The 23,468-nt window shown below is 43.3% G+C and overlaps 1 protein-coding gene and 1 long non-coding RNA gene across 2 annotated transcripts in view; both read left to right on the plus strand.

Moving 5' to 3' along the window:
* The first annotated feature begins 205 nt into the window (after nt 1-205).
* LOC120304673 lies at nt 206-20,940 on the plus strand. Its single transcript, XR_005555792.1, has 3 exons — nt 206-246; nt 18,649-18,670; nt 20,835-20,940. It is a non-coding gene; the product is annotated as an uncharacterized LOC120304673 (long non-coding RNA).
* A 1,622-nt stretch (nt 20,941-22,562) lies between these two features.
* TNRC6B (trinucleotide repeat containing adaptor 6B) overlaps nt 22,563-23,468 on the plus strand; it is a 57,971-nt gene continuing 57,065 nt past the window's right edge. The window contains exon 1 of the mRNA XM_039335524.1: nt 22,563-22,897. Coding sequence (XP_039191458.1) covers nt 22,696-22,897 — 202 coding nt within the window. The 5' untranslated portion in view covers nt 22,563-22,695. The remainder of the gene's footprint in view (nt 22,898-23,468) is intronic.

Raw genomic sequence — 23,468 nt, forward strand, 5'->3', positions numbered from 1 at the left:
TACATATAGTATAGGACAGTTTTATTTTCAATCAGCTAACCCTATAATTGATTAAAATATTTACATAATGTAGAGTCAGTCAGTATTACAATGTATTAGTATCTTTTTGGGAATAGAGCGCACACTTAGGAATAAGTTTTAATTTTAACCTTTAACAGAGAGAAGGAGCAAGAAAAGGAAGAACAGTTAATGGAAGACAAGAAAAGAAAAAAAGAGGATAAGAAAAAGAAGGAATCTACTCAGAAGGTAAGGGTATTTGGCTGTTTGTCATTAAGTATTCATTTTTTATAATCAGCAGTTCACTTAAAATAACTGCCTTTATGCCCTCTACATTTTCTACTTGTCCAGCCTTCATTCAGTTTTGTGCTCACAATAAGAAGCCTTTGAGTACACACGATACCTCTTGAATTTTGCATACAGACAAGTGATGATTTGCTATGTATATTTTTCTGCTTGTGTGTTTATCTAAAAACAATTGCTATTCTTGTTGGTAGGTAAGATGAGTAGAAAACGTGAGGATATCACTTTAAACAAAAACAATCTAGAGAATTGGTTTGGGTCTTGAAGGGAGTCCTTTATATATGTAACTTGTAATATATTTTAATTATTTGTTATGTAATAATATTTAGTTGTTAGAGACCAATATTTTCTGCTTACATTTCTTAGCAAAACTTATTTGAACTAATGCAGGAAGTCCTTGACTTACAGCAGTTCATTTAGTGACTGTTCGAAGTTACAACAGCATTAGAAAGTTACTTATGACCATTTTTCACACTTAGGACCATTGCAGCCTCCCCAGACTGAAAAAGATTCAAGAGTTGCTTTTATAAACAAACTCCTGCAGTTTTTAGTAAAAAGAACCACCTCTTCATTCGTTCATCAAAAAACCTTTAGAAGTTAGCTAAGAAAGCCTCTTGCCTAACATATTGGGGGATAAATTGATTCTATCTTGGAAGTAGTTCAGTTACTGTCACATTCATCTTAGGATATTTTGTTAAAGAAGATTCTGTGAAAATTTGCTTAGAAGAAATAATTTTGGTTTAATTAAACTAATATTTGTAAAGGACTATTGTTTGTATATATCAGTATTAGCACCATTTTAAAAACACTTGCTTTTCTAGGTTGTCTATTTCTCTGGTTCTCAGCCTTTTAGGAATGTGTTAGTGATTTTTTTCACCAGCCTGATTATGTATATTTGAAAATAATTGCTAGTATTTAGACAATTAGCTGGACTCGAAAACAAATCCTATCACCAATTTCTGAGAGCTACAAAATATAAAGTTCAAGTAATTCAATATTTGTAGACATCGACCATTTATCTTTAGATACAAAGATATACAGGAACCAAGATAATTTTTATCGATCAAAGATAGCAACTTTGCCAGAATACGAACCGTAACTTTTTCCCTAATCAATTGCTGGTAATTTCAAGAAAACGTTCTGGCAATATCACATATATTATTATCATAAGAAGATGTAGAGTTTTTCATTTGCTGTTTTTCTGAGATTTTAAGGCCAGAAAGTCATGTCTAAAAGAGGAGCACACAACCTGATTTAGGATAACGGACATATTTAATAAGCAGTAGCTTGTGAGATAGGGATAAAAATAATACTATAGAGATAAAATAAATGTTATTTCAGATTCTATTAATTAAAAATTAAGTAAAACTAATATAGTTGATTGCATTGTATTTATCTGCATTGTAATTATCAAAGGTTTTTGCTGCAATATGATAATAAACTTTATACCTAATAAGCCATCCAAGAGGTTACTGTGAAGTTGGATCTCATCACCTTACCCCATCCACCATATAGTTCACACTTGATATTACATTACACTGTGTGTACAATTATTAGGCAAGTGAGTATTTTGGAGGATTAATTTTCTTGAACAACTACAGTGCTCTCGGTCAATCCAAAATGTTAATGAACCTCAAACCTAAATATTTAAGAAAGTAAAAGTGAGGTTTTGGCTTTCTTCAGAGAATATGCATGCAGAATTATAGGGCAACTATTAGTGTGCAGAATTATTATGCAACTAAATGAAAAATGAAAATTTGCCTATCTCACTTGTTTATTTGCATCTGTTAAAGGAAGAATAATAAACAAACAACTCAAAATGTACAAATAAACATTTCTGATATTTACAAAAAAATCAGTGACCAATATAGCCACCCTTCTTTTTAATAACAGTCATAAGCCTTGCACTCATGGAGTCTGTAAGTTTCATGACCTTTTGACAATCAATGCTTTGTGAAGCAGCAACCACAACCTCCCAGACACTATTCAGAGAAGTGTACTGTTCTCCAGCATGATGACTGAAGAGTCCACCAATGGGTTATTTCAGTCCTCCTGCCCAATCAGACCAAGTTGTCAAGTTGTCACGCCTCCTTATTATCTGGGACTTCCCAGTTTTCATCTTGGTCTTCGCCCATGAGGACGTGATTTCTTGACTCTCAGTCATTTGGAGCAGGTCAGACTAGACTTTATTACACCATTGGTGGATTCTTTTTGTTTCTTTTTTTACTTTTGGAGAAAGATTTAGTGGAGATCATTTCCTTGAAAGAATATCTGAATCCCTTTCCTTTCCCTGTAGGGATAGAGTAGCACTCCTCTCCAGGACTGGGGGGGAGTTCCTTCCCTGAGTTCAACCTTCTGAACTCTCTAAAAACTTTTGAATACAAACAGGGGGAGTTTTTTTTCCTTCGTTGCAGAGTGCAGGGGGATCAATATTCATACTCCCCTAGCAGGCGGGCATGTTTCCTAGCTTGTGGCCGCCATTTTGAAGCCTCATAGCTTCTTCTCTGACCGGGCTCACTCAGGGATTTCTGTAGTGGCCGCCATTTTGAATTAATTAGCACAATTTTGCCAAAAGTTCTTTTTTTTTCCGGCCGAAGTACAGCTGTTGCGTCATTTGGAGCAAGCGCCAGGGGGAATTTGACTATTTTTGTTTGCCTTCTGGCTGAAACTGAAGAGGAAGCCTCGCTTCAGCAGCGCTCCATTTTCGCACCTAACAGCTATTAGGCGCAATTTCCAAAACCGCTCTACTCGCTTCAGAAGAGCCTGGAAGCTTGTTTCTTTACATTTTGGGCATGTTTTGCTCATTTTAGGAGCCTAAATTCTCTTCATCTACCCCCCCTCCCCTTCCTGGCTCAGGGAACTCTAGGCGTCCGCCATTTTAAGGCCATTTCCATAGGAAAACGCCCATTCACACCCTGGCCGGATGCCATTTTGTAAGGTTCAACAACTAGTTCAGTTATTTATAATTGTTCTGAATAATTTCACTGATCTAATTGCATAGCTTCGCATTGACCTTGTATCATTTGCACTAATTTTGCGTTTGAGATTAAGTGTTTCAGATTTCAACATCCCTATTGAGGAAATCTATTATCAACCAGAGTGTGGAATCAGCAGAAGCAATGTTCCTTCAAGCCCTGCTCGCTATATTGCCTATATCTGTCCCTCTGCATCTAGTGGTTGCTTCAAGATCCTGACCATCGCCACTATTGTGGGACACGTGTGATTTTGTCACCAACCTGATCCAGGTCCATTGCTGGGTGACAAGTGCTACTGCACCAAGCGTGAGCTCAGGTTAGCCAGTGGGCTGACTCACGCTAATCCACGTAAAGTCAGTCCCTCTTCAAGGGGGTTCCTGACGTCCCTTGCAGAAACGAGTCAGTCCCAAAGTTATCTCTGGGTTGCATCTCGACTGATATGGCAGAAACCACTGAGCCACTTGGACACTGACAACAACCCCATCCAAGCTGAGCCGGCACCCGAGGTGCCTGGAGGTAAGGCCAAAGCCAAATCGAAGTACGGCAGGAAGGCTGGCAATGCAAGCGATAAGCAGGCCGAACATACACACCGAGCCCTGGAGAAGCAATTCTCCCGGGCCCAATGTTTGTCTGCTGAACCAGGTCATATACTGGCATACTCCACACCACCTGACATGGGAGTGCCTCGGCCATCCAGATTGGGAGCTTGGTCACCTGAGAACGTGTATCAGCAGGTCTCGACTCAGACCTTTGGTCAGGAAGGACCACCTCTGTTGGGGGAGGAACTTGAATTGCCCGGCCCGTCAACTGCACCTACTGCTGCCATCGCACCAGCTGCTGCAGGATTACGGCTTCCGCCAGAGCAGTCCCTCTCTGACCAGCTCCAAGGATGGATATCGCAGACTGTGTGCCAAGCCATGGCGTCTGCGGGGCGACAGCAGGCTTCTCCCATTCCAGGGTCTTCTTCAGCACCCACCACCTCCGGACGAACTACATCCCATTCCCCTGAATCCGACTCTTCAAACGCTTCGGATTATGAGGGAGGTAGAGACGGTTGGTCGGATTGTGAGGAACCTACCCATGAATCTCAACCAATGGCGGAGTTCTTCAACGCTTCGCTGTTTCCTTCTTTGCTGTGCAGAACCTGTACTGCGGGCAAGCTTTCCTCCAGTCTGGTCCCAACCCCTCAGCCTTCCTCTGATCAAGAAGCTAACGCTAATCCCCTGTTTGCCGTGCCAGTAGACAAACACCTACAAATTCCCTGTCCCCTATTATTCCTCAAAAATATTCAGGGACAGTGGGAATCACCGGCTGCTCAACTGAGCCAGGGAATGGCGGAGCGCAAAATAGTGGATGTGGCTAAGAATTTGGCAGATTTATTGGAGGTACCAAAAGTAGATGAGTCATTAGGTCCACTTTTTTCGACTGCCAGTCTCCCGGCAGATGGCTCGGACGCCCTTAAGGCGGAAGATAAAAAATTTGAGATGGCCTTACGCAAGGTCTACTTGACATCTGCATGGGCAACTAAGGCGGCAATGGCCACTTCTTTTTTTGCCAGGATTTCAATTACCTGGCTTCGTCAGTTGCAGGACAGGGTTCTGCTGGAAGAGGTCAGAATCCATCAGGATTTAACTAAGTTAATAGCCACATCTGAGTATATGGCGGATGTCTCCCTGTATTCAGCTAAACACTCAGTCCGAGCAATGGCTTCCAGCGTAGTTGCTAGGAGACTCCTTTGGCTCAAAAACATAAGTGGCAGGCGGCGCGGCCCCCTTCAAAGGTGGCAGATTATTTGGGGAGGCCCTAACGCCATACCTCATAGAAAATAAACAAAAGCAAAAGGTTATTTCTCACTTGGCAAGGAGATCTAACAGATGCTTCTTCCCTTACAGTCGCCGGCAGTCCTTTCGGACTGGGACCGCAACAGAATCTGCACAACCATACCGACCCCCAGCCCCTAAGATCGAGCGCTCCTTTGACAGGACAAACTATAAGGACAGAACCCGGTACCAACCCCAAAACAAGCAGTCCTTTCGTGGCAGAGGGAGTCGCCCTTTCCGTCGCTCCAAGTGACTCAGAGGGGACTCCCCCCATTGGCGGCAGACTCACTCTTTTTTATCCGCCAATGGGAAAACACGACCACAGACTCCTGGGTTCTGCGCACCATAAGAGAGGCCTATCCCTGGAGTTCAAATCCAGACCAGTAGATCATTTCGTGTCTTGTCCAGCCATGAGAAACCCTGTAAAAAGGGGGCTCATGGAGGACACCATCCAACACTTACTCACCATCAAGGCTATAGAAGAGGTTCCTCTGAATCAGGCGGGACAGGGGTATTACTCCATTCTATTTGTGATCCCGAAATCTTCAGGGGATGGAGGGCAATCCTCGATCTCAAGGGCCTGAACCTTCACCTGCAATACCGGAGGTTCAAAATGCAGACATTACACTCCATTTTATCCAGAATAAGACGGGGGGATCTATTGACTTCAATAGATCTAAAGGAGGCTTACCTGCACATCCCCATCCTTCCACACCATCGCAGATATCTGAGATTCTGCTATCTCAACCGCCACTTTCAATATAGGGCTCTTCCATTCGGCCTGTCCTCAGCACCCAGAGTCTTTACCAAGATCCTGGCAGTGTTGGCAGCTCATTTAAGGTTAGTCCCTGTTCGGGTCCAGTGCTATCTGGACAATATCCTGATCCAGTCCCTGTCGGTTTCAACCGCCCAGTCGGATTTAGCCCTCACAATAAGAATCCTACAGAACCATGGGTTCTTGATAAATTTTAAAAAGAGCCAACTGACGCCCTCTACCTGCCTGTTACATCTGGGCACGATGATAGACACAGAAGCTTGTCACATGTACCTATCAGAGGAGCGGCGCAGGAGCATCAGAGACCTGGCACTCAGGGTACGCAGAAGCAGGACTGTATCATTGGCCACTTTTTCTCAACTCCTGGGGAAGTTAATATCATGTATAGCCATAGTACTGTGGGCCCGGTTACACGCACGGGACCTTCAGTAGTTCCTGCTCTCGTATCAGAGACAGCGCACCAGTACGTCCAACCAATTGGTGCGTGTTCCTCAACAGGTACGGCACTCGGCTGGTGGACGTTATCAGCCATTCACAGGGGGACTCTATTCAAAGAGCCCAATCGAGTCAAGGTGACCACGGACACAAGTCTCTTCAGTTGGGGGGCACATCTCCAATCCCAGATGGCTTAGGATCAGTGGTCACAGACAGATCTCAGGCACAGCATAAATTGGAGCTCAGGGCGATCCACCTAGCCCTCAAACACTTCCACACAGTAGTCAGGGGGCAACATGTGCTGGTCCTGACGGACAATGTGGCTGCAAATGCTCATGTAAATCTGCAAGGGGGTACCCGGTCCAAGTCCCTCATGACAGAGGCTCGAGCCTTGAGCTTCTGGGCAGAGAAACATCTGCTCTCTATCAGGGCCGAGCACATCTCGGGAGCAGGCAGACTTCCTCAGCAGGTCAACAGTGAACCATTCGGAGTGGATGTTACGTCCAGATATCTTCAAGGAGATCTCGGATAGGTATGTTCATCCGATAGTGGACCTGTTTGCCTCACCGGGGAACAACCAGCTGCCAAGATTCTTTTCTCGGTTCCCCTCCCGGGGAGCAGAGGGGACGGATGCCCTGCGCAGCCAGTGGCCTGTTGTATGCCTTTCCCCCACTGCCTCTACTTCCAGCAGTTATCAGGAAGATCCTGGAGGAACAGGCGGAAGTGATCTTTATAGCTCCTCACTGGCCCAGGAGACCGTGGTTCGCAGATCTGGTGAGTCTCTCATTCTCAGCCCCTTGGAGGATTCCAGACGACCAGGTACGTCTGACGCAGGGGATCTTCTGCATCCAGACCCCCAATGGCTTCAATTGACCTCCTGGCACTTCAACGCCGCACCCTGACCAGGGGTTCATATTCGGCGGAGGTGATAGATATGATCCAGGCGGCTAGGAGACCGGCGACTAACCGTATTTACGACTAACCATATTTACGACCATACGTGGAAGAACTTGTGACAGTCACATGAGTCTGTCACAGGTAACCTTTCCTAGGGTACTAGAATATTTGATGGAGGGCGTCAGAAAGGGGTTGGCGCCCAACACTATCCGCAGACAGCGGCACTTTCCTCGGTGTTCTCGTGGGACTCCTCCGAGTCCTTATCAAGACACCCGACCGTACGGTCATTTCTCATGCGAGTCACCAATAGTAAGCCTCCCGTGGTTCATAGATATCCTTCTTGGAATTTACCTCGGGTTCTTCAGGCACTACCTCACCTCCCTTTGAACCACTTAAATCATGTTCATTACGACATTTGTCGCTCAAAGTCTCATTCCTTATTGCAATTACCTCGGCTAGATGCATTTTGGAATTGGCGGCCTTGTCGGTCAGGAAGGACCTGTGCACGTTTCATGAAGACAGGGTGGTTCTCCGGTTAGACCCTTCCTTTATTCCAAAAATAAAAACAGCATTCCATAGAGCACAAGAGGTCATTCTTCCTGATTTCTGTCCTCATCCGTCACATGACTTGGAATGGAAATGGCACACCCTTGATGTAAGGAGAGCCTTACGTCGCTATATCAAGCACACAGCGCCTTTTCGTAAATCTGAGGCCCCGTTTGTGTCCTTTCAGCCTTCTTCGATGGGTCAAAAGGTGTCAGCCTCCACCATAGGCAGGTGGATCAGGGCCTGCATCGCAGGCGCCTACGTTTCTCTGGCCTTGCCTGTTCCTTCTCATGTGACAGCCCACTCCACATGTGGGCGACCCAGGCATCCATTGAGGACATTTGCAGGGCGGCGACATGGTCTTCGCCATCACCTTTCATTAGGCATTACCGTTTAGACAAATTTGCGTCGGCTGAGGCTGCTTTTGGTAGGCATATTTTACAACAAGTAGTCATACCATCTGGGGGTCGGGCCCCAACTGTCTCCCACCCTTAGGGATTCTGGAAGCTTTGGTACGTCCCATTGGTGGATTCTTCAGTCATCATGCTGGAGAAGGAGTGTTGGCTTACCTGAACCTCTGTTCTCAGCATGATGATGAAGAATCCACGCCCTCCCTTTTAGGAGTCAGTCAGGGGCGGGTTGGACACTTGTTATTGTAGGTTTTTTTCCTAATACCTGTTTGAGAGTCATCACGTCGAACCGTTTTCATTGGCTACACTGTGAATGAAAACTGGGAAGTCCCAGATAATGAGGAGGCTTGACAACTTGGTCTGATTGGGCAGGAGGACTGAAATAACCCATTGGTGGATTCTTCATCATCATGCTGAGAACAGGCGTTCAGGTAAGCCAACGCTCCTTTTCTTTCACCGTAAATCTCCCATTTAAGAAGGGCCCACAAGTTCTCAATAGGGTTTAGGTCACGTGAGGAAGGGGGCCATGTCATTATTCTTTCATCTTTGAGGCCTTTAGTGGCTAGCCACGAAGTGGAATACTTTGATGCATGTGATGGAGCATTGTCCTGCGTAAAAATCATGGTCTTCTTGAAAGATGCAGACATTTTCCTGTATCACTGCTTGAAGAACGTGTTTTTTTAAAAACTGGCAGTAGGTTTAGGAGTTGATTTTGATTCCATGTTCATCCCAAAAAGGCCCAATTAGCTCATCTTTAATAACACCAGCCCATACCAATATCCCACCTCCACCTTACTGGCGTCTGAATCAAAGTGGAGCTCTGTACCTGTTACTGATCCAGCCACATGCCCATCAGTCTGGTCCCTCAAGAGTCACTCTCATTTCATCTCATCTCAATCCATAAATCCTTTGAAAAATCTGTCTTCAGATATTTCTTGGCCCAGTCTTGCTGTTTCAATTTATGTGTCTTGTTCAGTGGTAGTCGGGCTTCAGCTTTCCTTACCTTGGCCTTGTTTTTGAGCACAAGAAGCACCTTGGACTTGTTGCAGTTCCGGAATATGACAGCACTGGAGGATAATGGGTTTATGATAACTTCATGTTTGATTCTTCTCAAATCTTTGTCAGTTAATGTGCGTCTTTTTTTCTCAACACGTTTTTTGCAAACCTGTTGACTATTTGCAACAAAACATTTGATGGTTCTGTGATCACACCCCAATATCTTAGCAATTTCAAGAGTGCTGCATCCCTCTGAAAGACTTTTTACAATTTTTGAGTTTTCAGAGTCAGTTAAATCTCTTTTTTGACCCATTTTGCCTGAGGAAAAGAAGCTGCCTAATAATTATGCACACCTTGATATAGGGTGTTGATCTTAGGCCACACCCTCCCTCTTTACATAAATACACATCATAATGCTTATATCCACTAAGCATTCAGGTTTATACAGCTTGGAAGTGGAAAATATGCATGAAAATGATGATATGGTCAAAATACTCACTTGCCTAATAATTGTGCACAAGTGTATTTCTACCTTTCATGGGTATCTATTTAATTCAAATGAGCTGAAAAGACTGTCAGGAGCTGGTGAAAGAGTCTGTGTATGAAGTTCTTTGGGATGGCATTCAGAAGTTTGTCCATTATTGCTAGTAGTGTGCAGTAAATAGTGTTGATTTATTTGGAGAAGTAAATACTAATAACGAGAGGTAATTTCAAAACTATTTTCCATTCAATTTATTAAAATATTCCTATTTAAAATTATGAGGGTATAGTTATGACTTCATTCAGCCTTGAATATTCCACATTTCTTCAAGAGCTCAAAAAATTTATATGATAATCTTCCTTCGATTAACTCCATAACACCTTTTGTGAGATAGCATTGAGTTGAGAGTAGAGATCCATATTCACCCAGGAAAGATCTCTAGCTTAAAAAGTTTAAATATAGATTTGTCCAGGCCTAGGTTATAATATTTACCAGTACAATACGCTTATTTTGTGACAATAAAAGACACTTGTTCTCCAGCATGATGAATGTAGAATCCACCGGTGGGTAATCTCAGCCTTCCTGCTCAGAAGAGACTAAGTCAGAACTTTAGCCACGTCTCCCTCTGGGAGTGTCCTCTAGTTTTTGACTTAGTCTCAGCTCAGTAGGACACAATTCTTGTGGCTCCTCAGATTAGGTTATTGATGGTTGAATTTCTAATTGGAATTTATTTTTTCAAAGTTTTAAATTAATGTGGCTTATTCTTTATTGATATTTGGAATCAAATTTGGCTTTACATATTCATTAAGAGATTGCCTGGAGAGAGTTCTTCAGGCCTTTCAGGCCTTAATGAGCCTAACAGGCTCCTGCGGAGCAGGCTATAGGCCGTTTTATTGTTTGGGGCTTTTAGCTCCGATTGAACTGCTCAGCAGGAGCTCGGATCAGCAGGACAGCTGGCTTGCTGTTTACAGAAATCCATTGGAGATCAATCATCAAAGCCATGAGGCTCCCTTCGGAAGCAGCAAGTCGGATTGCAGCGGAGGCTGCGCGACCAAACAGCAAGTGCTTTAAGGAATGGGGGGAAGAGGGCTCTGTTTTTGATCACGAGTGCTTTAAAAGCCGTTTCCTTGCCAGGGACCTTGTATTTTCCTCTTCCTCTTTCTTTGGTGCGATAGCCATTATAAGTAAGCACTGAACAGGCGCGGCCGCCATTTTGAATGCATGTTCAGGGCACGGCCGCCATTTTGAGCACGGATTGGGCGCAGACGCCATTTTGGCAGGGACCTCGTGTTCCCCTGAGCTCCATTGGGGCCTGCCATTCTCAGTTGCTCTGGCCTGCTGTGTCAGGCTTTTACTGGGGGGAAGAACTTGTTGCTCCTTTCTGGCTATTTGGTGCTTATTAAGAGAATCACATCAGTGATTGCCTCATTGCACTTGCATGATTATTTTGACTACTCATTGAAATTCAGGTTGTATATCCTTTTTTATTAGTGTGTGTTGAGCAAAGGGGGATTTATTTTAGAATCCACCTGTTTCTGTTTAGTTTGTGGCCTTGGCCCACAAGGCCTTGACAGGCAGTTCTAGTGAACTTTCTGGCTGTTTTTACCATTGCTGTGGTTCAGAGCGAGGGTCAGTTTCCCATCTCTGACTACTGGCTGCATGCTTGGGTTCCCCCCATTTCTAGATATCTCTTGCCCGGATTATCTAGATTGCCATGGCAGACAGTTCCTCGTCCCAGGCATACCAAGGCTCTGGTATCCCCCCCACACAGACAAAGCGCAGATCAACTGATTTGCATGTAGGGGGGAAGAAGAAGAAAAAAAGCCAGGACAAAGTATTTATCTACCAAGGAGATTGCCAAGGCAGCCGGGCGAGAGGCCACAAGGGGACACTAGGCGCTGGAAAGGGAATTCTCCAAAGCCCAAAGGCTCATGTCCAGTGAAGCTGAAGTAGTTCCCCCCGTTCCATTGGACTCTTCTCCATTTGAGCCTCCATTTGCGCCTTCCCATGATGCCCCTAGGGCATGGTGAAACCACGTATGCCTCAACTGAGGCTGGGGTCAGTTCTAGGACCAACAGAATATGTGCTCGGTACAATTTCAGGCATTTATGCAACATGCATTTACTCAGTTTATATCCTCCTCTAGGAGTCAACCACCTTCTCAAGTGGGACATACCTCAGTCCCTGGTTCTGGCGTCTCTGAGACTTCCTCCCAGTTAGGTGAGGAGGGGTCAGTGGACCTAGAGATAGCCGACATGCCTATGTCTGAGGATGAGGAGGCAGCGCCCGAACAGGCGCCAACTTCGGGTCTTTTTGATCCATCTCCTTTCAAGTCTCTACTTATGAAGGCCTGTACCACGGCCAACCTCACTTCGTTGCAGGAAGACAAACCTTCCACCTTCACTAGCCAAGAGTCTAACCCTCTGTTTGCAGAACAGGTTGTGGAGGAGAAACAGATTTCTTGTCCGCATGTCTTTCGTGCTATGGTGGAGAAACAGTGGTCATCTCTGGCTTCTTTGTCTTCTCCCAGTAGTTCAGAGAAGAAACTGTTCAATGTTTCTTTCTCATTCGCTTCTCTCTTAGACGTGCTTTCTGTGGAAACTCCTTTAACTCCTTTGTTTTCCACCTCTGCTATTCCAGGGGATATGGCTGAGGCCCTGAAGGTGGAGGACAAGAAGTTTGAGTTCTTTCTTCGTCGAGCTCACCAATCTTCGGCCTGGGCGATCAGGGCTGCGACTTCATCTTCCTTTTTTGCAAGGGCATCAATCATGTGGCTCCGTGAACTCCAGGCATTCGTTGCCACTGATCAGGTTCGAACACACCAGACACTAGGGAAACTAGTGGCAGCGTCAGAGTGTATGGCAGACGCTTCTCTTCATTCGGCCAGGTATTCTGCAAGATCCATTGCAGCTATTGTCGCTTCTCGCAGACTAATGTGGCTGAAACAGTGGTGGACTGACTTAAAGTCCAAGTGGCATCTGTCGACGTCCGAGTACAGTGGTACACACCTATTCAGTTCAATCCTCAAACCACACATAATTGAGGGCAAGGACAAACGTAAGAGCCTGGCACATCCATCCAAAAGGTCGGACAGGCAGCCCCAGCAGGAGTTTCGTAGGCAGGCCTTCCATCCCAGTGGTTCCTGGGAGTGGAGGCATCCCTTTCAGACCGGCCAGTCCTGGGATTGGCCCAGAGGCTCGCAATCCTTTCCCCCCAGGCAGGATCGCCAACAGGACCGTTAGAACATTGCAGCCAAAGGCCAGTTCCAGTCTAAGTGCCCCTTCAGGGCCTCTGGGGGCCATCCTTATAGGCGGTCCAAGTGACGCCAAGGAGGACTCTCCCATAGGGGGTGACTTGGCACTGTTCAGTGACGTTTGGGAGGTCACCACCAACGACTATTGGGTCAGAGACCATAAAACACGGGCTTCCTCTAGAGTTTTTATTCACCTCCCCCAGATCGTTTCATTCAATGCCCAATATCACAAAACACAACCAAGAAAAATTAGTAGCCACGGCCATCTCCCATTGGGTAGAAATCAAAGCAATAGAGCCTGTACCACAGGAACAGGAAGGAGAGGGGTTTTACTCCATCCTGTTCGTGGTTCCCAAAGCCTCACTGGGATGGAGGGCAATACTGGACTTAAAGAGTCTGAATTACTTCTTGACCTACAGAAGGTTTAAGATGCAGTTCCCAAAGTCCATTCCGGTCAGCATCAGGAAAGGGGACTTTCTTTCCCCAATAGACCTGACAGAGGCATACTTACACATTCCGATATTTCCGGACCATCGCAGGTTCCTTCAGTTTTGTTAGCGCACCTGCATTACCAATACTGGGCCCTTCCCTTTGGCCTCTCTTCAGCTCCAAGGGTCTTCACAAAAGTTTTGGCAGTATTGGCGGCCCACCTCAGGTTGATGCCGATGCACGTGCAGTGCTACCTGGACGATAACCTCGTACAGTCCAGTTCCTTCCAGTCGGCTCTGTCAGACCTGGAAATCACGATACATACCCTTCAGGTTCACAGGTTCTCTGAGAACTTCAAAAAGAGCCACACGATCCACACAAAGCGTCTCCTTCATCTAGGAGCGATTATAGATTCAGATTTTTGCAAGGTTTATCTTTCACGGGAGTGTCGGATCAGCATCCGAATGCTCGTGCATCAGGTTCGGAGAGAGAGAACAGTGCCTTTGGCCCAGCTGTCTCAGCTCCTGGGAAAGATGGTTTCTTGCATGGGGACCGTTCCGTGGGCTAGACTTCACTCCAGAAGCCTTCAATGGTTCCTCCTTCCCTTCCAGAAACGGAACCTCAGTTCATCCACCAGAAAGGTCAGGGTTCCTCATCACACTCTGTTGTCTCTTCTATGGTGGGCTTCATCCGTAACGTCCAGGGGACCATTTTCAAGGAGCCTCTCAGGCTCACCTTGATTACAGACACAAGTCTGTTCGGTTGGGGTGCCCATCTTCAGTCTCACCTTGTTCAGGGACAGTGGTCCCGATCGGATCTACTCCACAACATAAATTGGCTCGAACTCAGAGCCATATACTTAGCTCTTTGTTGGTTTTCCTCCCTAGTGACAGGACAACATGTCCTGGACCTGACAGACAATGTGGCTGCCATGGCTCACGTCAACAAACATGGAGGAACCCGGTCCTGGTCACTCATGCAGGAGGCCTTAGAGCTGGGTCTATGGGCAGAGTCCACTCTGGGTTCCACCAAGGCGGAACACATATCAGGGGAAGCAAATCGGTAAGCAGATTCCCTGAGCAGGGTCACAGTAGACCACTCTGAGTGGTGACTGGACCCATCACTGTTCAGGGAAATTTCAGACAGGTTTGGCCATCCACATCTGGATCTCTTTGCCTCCCCAATGAACGCCCAACTTCCCAGATTCTTCTCCAGGTTTCTGACAAGGGGAGCAGAGGGAACAGATGCCCTCCGGTGCAAGTGGCCGGGGGGGGGCTGCTCTAGGCCTTCCCTCCCGTTGTTGCTGGCAACCATTCGCAACCTGATTCAAGAAGAGGTGGAGATAATTTTACTTGCTCCTCATTGGCCAAGGCGTCTGTGGTTTGCAGACCTTGTGGATCTAATTCTCTCGCCATCGTGGAGGATTTCCCTGGACTGAGTGGCTCTCAGTCAAGGGAATCTTCAACATCCAGGCACACAGTGGCTCCAGTCGGCCACCTGGCACTTGAACGGGACAGTTTAGCTAGGCAATCTTATTCGTCCGGGGTGATCTCGATGATCCAAGCCTCAAGACACTCCTTCGACTAATAGGATTTATGACGTCACGTGGAAGAACTTCTGCATGTGGTACACTAAACAGCAGCTCAAGCCATTATCAGTCACCATTCCTAACATATTGGAGTGTCTCTTGGAAGGTATGAATAAGGGACTATCACCTAGTACCATCCGCAGACAGGTTGTGGCATTGCAAACGGTCCTTACCTGTGACAACCTGGTCCCTCTATCACATCATCCAGCTGTAAGTGCCTTTCTGAAAGGAGCGGTTAATGCCAGGCCACCTGTGGTCTATCGTTATCCCTCTTAGGACTTACCTAGGGTGCTACAAGCCCTGACTTCTCCGCCGTTCGAGCCCCTCGGGTCTTATTCACTTCATTTCCTTTCCTTAAAGGTAGCATTCTTGGTGGCTATCACATCGGCCAGACGGATTTCGGAATTGGCCGCACTCTCAGTTCGGAGTGACTTGGGTACCCTTTTTTTGGATAGGGTGGTCCTTCGTTTGGACCCTTCCTTTGTTCCAAAGGTTAACCCTTGGTTTCATAGGTCACAGGACCTAGTTCTTCCAGATTTTTGTCCTAATCCGTCACATCGTCTGGAGAGACAATGGCATAAGTTAGACGTGCGCAGGGCTCTGCGTCATTACGTTAAGCGAATCTCGGCCTTCCGTAAATCAGAGGCCTTGTTCGTGTCTTTTCAGCCCTCTGCCATGGGTCAGAAGGTATCCTCTTCTACCATTAGTAGCTGGATCAGGGCATGCATTGCTCGGGCCTATCTTTCTCAGTCACTTCCAGTTCCTATGCATATCACCGCTCATTTGACGCGCAGTGCAGCTGCGTCTGCAGCCTGGTCCACTCAGGCATCCCTTTCAGACCGGCCAGTCCTGGGATTGGCCCAGAGGCCAATATTCGAAGAGATTTGTAGGGCAGCGACCTGGTCCTCCCCTTCTTCCTTTGTGAAACACTACAAGATTGGTAGGTTTGCTGCGGCGCATGCCTCGTTTGGTAGGAGAGTTCTGCAGCAAGTAGTTTCTTCTCAGGACACACAAGCCTAGACTTTCCCTCCCCCTAGAGACATGAAGGGGCTTTGGTATGTCCCAGTGGTGGATTCTACATTCATCATGCTGGAGAAGGGGCGTTGTCTTACCTGAATGCCTTTTCTCAGCATGATGATGTAGAATCCACACCCTCCCTTAAGGCAGTTTAGGCAAGTGTCATGTTAATTGGAGCCAGTGTGTCAGACTTCGTCATGGATGCTTCGCCTCGTCAATAACTGGAGGACACTCCCAGAGGGAGGCGTGGCTAAAGTTCTGACTTAGTCTCTTCTGAGCAGGAAGGCTGAGATTACCCACCGGTGGATTCTACATCATCATCCTGAGAAAAGGCGTTCAGGTAAGACAACGCCCCTTTTATGAAGTAAAAGACAATATGAATAAGAGAATAAAAGAGTTGAAAGGCATTGTGGAGGTCTTCTAGTGCCACCCTCTGCTCAAGCAGGAAATCCCATACCATACTGTCTCGGGTACTTCAAATGCTGCTGCTGAGTTTAATATTTAATCTTAAGGCAAAGTGGAAAAGTGTGATACTGGTTTTCCTGATCTCTTTGGCCTCTTAACAACTGATACTAACAAGCTTTTCATATCTCCTTTAACTAAATAAAAGTTAAACAAATTATAAACTATATGATTTGTATCCATTAGTTGAACTGAATGGCAGCAAAAAGGAAAGTGTTAGTTGTATGTACCTTATTCTGGGGATTTGGCTAAGCTGGTTCAAACAGTGGTCACATTATGACTTTGTTGCTGTGTAAATACCCAGCATTGTCAAGAATTAGCAACAAATCAGTACATTATTTTGAGATGAAAACATGACATGTGTTGTTTGAGGGTAAGGAGCCCACTTCATTGTCTTGATTTTTAAAATATATAATCAACTCTTTCAACTTACACTAAGCAAATTTAATATTTAATATTTTATTCTAAAGTAAGCATTTGGAATAGCAAATAGTAGAATTCAAATCAGAATACATATCCCAATTTTATATTGATTCAGCTTTATTTAAAGTTTGTTTGGTTTAGAATCATACCAATAAAAATTTAATAAAAGAACCTAACTATTTTTGTAATTCATATAGGAGACAAAAAGTGGCTTGATCATATGAGATAGCATATGTACTGTATATGCATGTACACTCAAACCTATATATTGGAGAACCGGTGTGGCATAGTGGTTAAGGTGTGGGTTAAAAGTTGCAAGGCCCAGGTTCTGGTTCTTTAGGCACAACATTGGATTCAGGGTTTGGAGTCAATTACTCTCTTAGGCCTAGACAGGAAAGTTGAAAAGAAAGTTATCAACCACACTGGTAGAATACAGTCTACAATCTAAATGAAGAGGCCTTCAACCTGCAGTGGATTGAGTCAGGCTGACAGCTTTTAAACTTTTTTTCCGGTTTACTTTATTGTACTATTTAAATTAAGTAAATTATAGTTACTATTGATCTCCAACCATGATTGATAAACATACTACATATCACAATTTTGAGGTTAATTATAATTATAATTTTTCAATCGGGATGTCATGGCAAGTTGTGGTAATTCAGAAATGAATGGAGCAGACATCAGAACTGACAGTGCATCCTGATCTTTTTTTATTACAGTTTGGGAGAAAAGCAAGGATCAATAGTGTCTGCAAATGGTGGCTTATTGCAGTGAAATATTTACAACACTTTGTATTAATTTAAAAATCTACAGTAACGGAGTTAGAAGTATAATGTTTCTGGTTTATCAGTTAAATGTTGAAAAATAGTGTTTGGCTTAAGTGATCAATTGGCTTGTGGTATGATATGTACCACACTAGGAGGTGGATTGTGATTCAAGATACTATATTGGGATTAGAGAGAAAGTAGCTATGGGTATACTGTACTGTGGTTTTGACTTAGAACCAGTGGTCTGCGGAGCCCTGGGGTATCATGATGTCATCACGGGGGTCTGCGAAGGCTTGAAGAAATGTTATGATTTAAATCTTAAGTCTTGGTGATCTGTGGCACAAAAAAGGTATTTAAAGAGGGGCTATGGTGAAGAAAAGGTTGAGAACCACTGCTGTAAGTGATTTATATAGCCTGCATATTTAACAATAGCAGTAACTAGATTACATTTATATCTCCCCCTTCCTATTATTAAAATGAACAAAGTTTAGGATAAGTGAAATTGGATTATGGATGATTTATGAACAGATTTTTCTTTTGGTACTAGTTCTTTAATCTTAAAAATATATCTTATATCTGCTTCCTGATGAATTAAATAGTTCAGTGGAAAAAATAATACCTTCAGAATTTAATCTATATTGTCATATTCCATAGGATAGTTCACTTTTGTGTTTATATGCTTTATATGTGGCCTTTTCTTCAGGAGGTCAGGTCAGTTTATTTGGGATTGATATGCATTTTATCACCACAACAACACCTCTGTGAGGTGGTTTGAGCTGAGATTGATTGGCCCAGAGTCAATCAGTAAGTTTCTATGGCTGATAGAATTGAATATGGGATTTTCCAGTCCTAACCCAGCATCATAATAGCTACATCATGTTATTAAAAGATGAAAGCTTTTTAAAAATGCATATATAGTATATCTACTGATAGAAATAATAAGTTGCCGGACTGAAATTTTAATATTGGCAGGTACCGCTGTATGTTAGCATTCCACATTTAATAATAATAGTTTTTTAAAATTTTGATAACTTACAAAAACCAAATGACTTTTGTTTTTATTTTTACTTATAGGTCACAGATCAAAAAACCAAAGGTAAGAAGCTTTAATTTTTCGAAAGCTATAGCTTTTCTTGCTATTTTGAGAAATCATTTACTTCTTAAGAAAAATTCATATCCCACATTTATTACTTTTATAAATAACTCAAGGCAATGAACATACCTAATACAACTTCCGTCTCCCATTTAACCACAAAAGCAACTTGAACCAAAGATACTTTTTGGAATTATGGCCAAAATGTTCAACTTTGGTCCTTTTGTGTTATCTAACATAGATGTGCTGTTATCTAACATAGACGTTGGCACTTTTTCTTAGCAAAATCCAATTTGTTCTTTGATCCTCTGCTAGGATATTTCTTCTCAGATTTACTAGCTCTTTGATTTATTGGGAATTAAGAATAGCTCTTTAATTTATTGGGAATCTTTGCTGGCTGGCTTGGAGAGGTACTTTTCATCGGAATTTGATATGTTTGTTTTCCAACATATTTTTAGCTCTCCTGCTTACAATCCAATTTTAACTTTAAAACATTTAAAGCAGAAATAAATATTTTAAATAACTAATTAATAACATGTAATTTGTATTTATTGTAACTTTTATTACAGTATAATTTATTAAAAATGTAAAGATAGCCTCTAGACAAGCTTCATTTGCTGAGAAGTGGGTTAGAAACTGCTACCTGCTGAGATATAATCATATCCCGTATGACTTAAAATGCTTCATACTTACACTGAAAAGAAATGTATCCCATGTAAAAGCTGTACATATAAAGTCCATCAATTTGCTCTTTAAACTCATTTATCACTTAATTTCCTATTTTACTGAGACTGAAGAGATTCTTTGAGGCTTCTTCATGGCTTGTCTAAATAATAATATGTCATCTGACCATTTGTGACCAGATTATTTCTGAACAGGTTTTGTACTAGTAATTAAAGCTATGCAGTCCTATTTTCTCTGAATACTAATCTTCCCATTTTATTAAAAGCTATGTCTACTTAAATAGGATATCTTTGAAGATTTTGATAAAAGATTGTCAAAGTTATTTCATATTTATGTATTTTTAAGATTGTGTTAGGATGGGGGAACTTTTTTAAAAAGTAAAAGCATGCATTTGTTATGTCTCTACTTTTTAGTCTGAATTTGTCAAATGTATGTTTAAACTTATTTTAAAATCATAAAATGAACAAGATGTAAGATACTGAACAAATAAAAAGGTTTTTCTATGTATACTTCACAGAATCCAATCTAATGTGAAAACAAAATTTTTAAAAAGCTATATTTCTGGTTACAAAGTAGTTATTTCTTATAGTGTTTGCAGTATATTTGTCCCACTTAAATACAATGGTGGAATATAGTCTGGTTTCTCAGGAGGGAAGGCTGCTTTCCAGAGAGCAAAGAGGCAGCAGAGGTTGGAAAATTTGATCTGCAAGAAGAGGGTTTAAAACTATTGCTCCTTAGCAGTTCCCACAGTATATCTATAGTTATGCAGACAGTTGCTTTAGTCTGTCAAGTTTTTGTCTACAGATGAAGAACAATAAATGAAATTATTCAGAAATAACTCCACATGTCATTCTTTGTGCCTGGTCCTGACAAATACTGATAGAATAAACATTTTTAAAATACTATCTGAAATGAAAAACAATACAAATCAAATAGTTTTTCTGTTATTTTATTCCCTTATGGACTAGCAGTTGTAATCATTGCTTATTTGCTTTCATTATTTTTTAAAACAAATTTGTTCATATTTATAGATTTTTTTTCTGGATGGGTGTTTCAGTGACAGACTTACTTGGGAAAAGGACATTTAGTCTTTCAGTTTCGCATTCTGGGGAAAAAGCTTCAAATAATTAACAGATACCACTTTAACATATTAATTCATAAATCAGTTTGGGAATTTTGCTTATTTAGCTTCTGTATCCTAATTCTTTAATGCCTAAATTTTCCTTAATTGAGGAATCCCCAGTCCCCATACCCAATTAATGAAGTTCCACATGGATTTTGTTTCCTTGATTTTCCTATGCTGCTAAGGCTTTAACATTTGGATTTTAGTTTGCATTCTTCTCATTCATATGTGCACACATACCATGTTTCCCTGAAAGTAAGACCTGGTCTTATATTATTTTTGCCTCCAAAAGAGGTATTAGGTCTAATTTTGGGGAAGCGTCTTATATTTTTTTCTGACAGTTGCCTTGCCTTGCATCAGTGGCACCAACAGCCCCATCCAGCAGGAGGCCGTGTGGCTGCCAGCCCATTTCTGCTGTGGCCACTCACTGCAGGAGGCCACACGGCACATCGCACCGCTACCCGTACAACGAGGTGAGGCAGATGAGGAGGGGTGGAGCCGCCCCACACACCCTGCACCCGCTTCCTTCAGGCCCCCCCAGCCAGGCCATTCCTTGCTCGGCGACCTTCCCTTTCACTCCCCTCCTGAGCTGGACTGCCATGCTATGGAGGATAGGCGGGGTAGGCCCGGTCCCACTCCACCATTTGGGAGCCATGGGTAAGTGACAGTGAAAGGCTCCGCTGCTGCTGTGCGCCGCTGGAGAGGCTTTCTTCGCACTTTGCCCCACAGATCACCTGCCCAGCAGCAGCAGCAGCCTACTTCTCCGCCAACTCTCCCATAGCTTGCGCCATGACCAGGTGGCATAAGCCTCCCTCGCTGCCTCCACCAGCCCTCCATCGCCGCCGCTGGAGAGAACGGGGAACAGAGTGTCTCTGTGCAGCGATGCAGAGCAGAGAAGAGCACTTGCTTGCTGCCCTGCTTCGCCCCACGTCTCCCTTCTCCATTCTGGAAATGGCAGCCCCGTTTCCTGCCGCTTCTCCCAGCACTGCTATAGACCTTGGCGTACCACCACTCAGCTTCTCCCTCTTCCCGAAATTTCTTCACTAACCTGCTTTCCAGCTCCGGTGTGTTTCTCTCTTGCTGTAGAGAAACTGATAGAAACTGATTTTGTGGGACTAAAAAAAGTTCAGTCAGACCTTCCAACTTCTCACAGGATTTTTTTTTTTTTGCGAGAAGTTGAAAGCTCCATCCCCTCCCCCACCTGCCTCACCTCGTTGTGCCACAGTGGCGCAATGCACAGCATGGCCTCTGGCCCCATTGCAGCAGCAAGGTGGGACAAAGTGGGCGGGGTCCTAATTAGGGCTTATTTTTGGAGTAGGTCTTATATTAGGCCCATCCCCAAAAATCAGGGTAGATCTTTTTTTCAGGGTGGGGCTTATTTTTGTGGAAACATCGTATATACTAACATGCAATCTGCTAACTTTTATCTTAGTTAACTTTAGCACAAAAACTTATTTATTGATGCTGAATGCTCAAGGTGATATTCCTAAATTTGTTTTTTTTTTCTTCGAATTTTCTCCAATAATGGGATACTTTGAATTAATATTCTAATACTTGACCAGAAGGTTGGAAGTTTGAGACCCAAATATGTGTGATAGGGTGAGCTCCCATTCTTGCTCCAGCTTCTGCCAACCTAACAGTTCAAAAGCATGCTAATACAACTAGATAAATAGGTACCACTTTGGTGGGAAGGTAATAGCATTCTGTGTATAGTCATTTTGGCCATGTGACCACGGAAGCCTCTTCAGACAATGCTGGTTCTCTTGGCTAAAAAACTGAGCTGGGTACTGCCCCCTAAAGTCAGACTGAACAGGGGAAACATTTACCTTTTTTCCCCTCTGGTGGAGAATACCATCTTGATAACTATAGCTTGTGGACTGAAAAGCTTTTAATGGATTCTTGGCAAAGTTCTCCAATTTTGATTTTTTTTTTCTTTGTGAATTCATGTCATAGTGATTCTTAATTTTCTTCATGCTTAAAGTTAGAAATATTTCAATAGATCTTATTTATCGTGATTTTATGAGACCGTTAAATTTGCAAACAATACTAAATTCCACCCAATATTTTTTTCATTATAGTGCCCGAAGCGACAAAAACAAGTTTAAGCCAACCAGTGGCCGCCAGCCCAATTGGCAGCTCTCCATCGCCACCTATAAATGGTGGCAATAATGCCAAAAGGGTGGCAGTGCCGAATGGTCAACCACCAAGCGCTGCCCGCTACATGCCTCGGGAGGTGCCGCCGCGATTTCGTTGCCAGCAGGACCACAAAGTGTTATTGAAACGTGGGCAGCCCCCTCCGCCATCTTGTATGCTCCTTGGGAGTGGAGTAGGGCCTACTTCCTCTCCAGCACCTGGAGCAAATCCAAACAACGCACAACCAGTAACAGGAGTGCTACTGCCATGTGACAGTGGGACTGCAACCGGTATGAAACCATTAGCATTCTGCTTATTATTTTGCTATCTGTGCTGTGTCATATATTTTTGTATTTTGAATTTAGAAATTGATTTTTTATTTACTCATTTATATTCTGAAAACTTTGTGGCAACATTTCAAAGAGAATCATAGTCATTGGGAATAAGGCAGGATACAAATCAAATAAATATTGCAATAAATATTTTTAGAAAGTTTTTATTTTAATTATTCACATAATGCTAGGTAAGTAGTTTTTTTATAAAAACAGATTACATTTTTCCAGCATATTTCCTTAGAGAGAAATGCAAAACATTCTAATTTCAAATTATTCTAATTTTACATCAGAGATTTGAAATTTTCTGAATCTGAAAATGTGAATATTAGTTCATATGAATTCAAAAATAACCTGATACTAGATCAGGTTGTTACCAGAACCAATGAATAGATTAAAGTTATCAACTGCCCAAAAGAGACTTGTTTCTAGCAGGAGAAAGAACCATAATGAAATTGAACATTCGATTATGAAATGAACTTGCATTTTGAAACAGCACGGTCACTAGAATTTGTAATGCTGTCATTGT

This window comes from Crotalus tigris, unplaced genomic scaffold (genome assembly GCF_016545835.1).
Source record: "Crotalus tigris isolate CLP2741 ecotype Arizona unplaced genomic scaffold, ASM1654583v1 scf7180000017644.4837335, whole genome shotgun sequence".
Classification (NCBI taxonomy): Eukaryota; Metazoa; Chordata; class Lepidosauria; order Squamata; family Viperidae; genus Crotalus; species Crotalus tigris.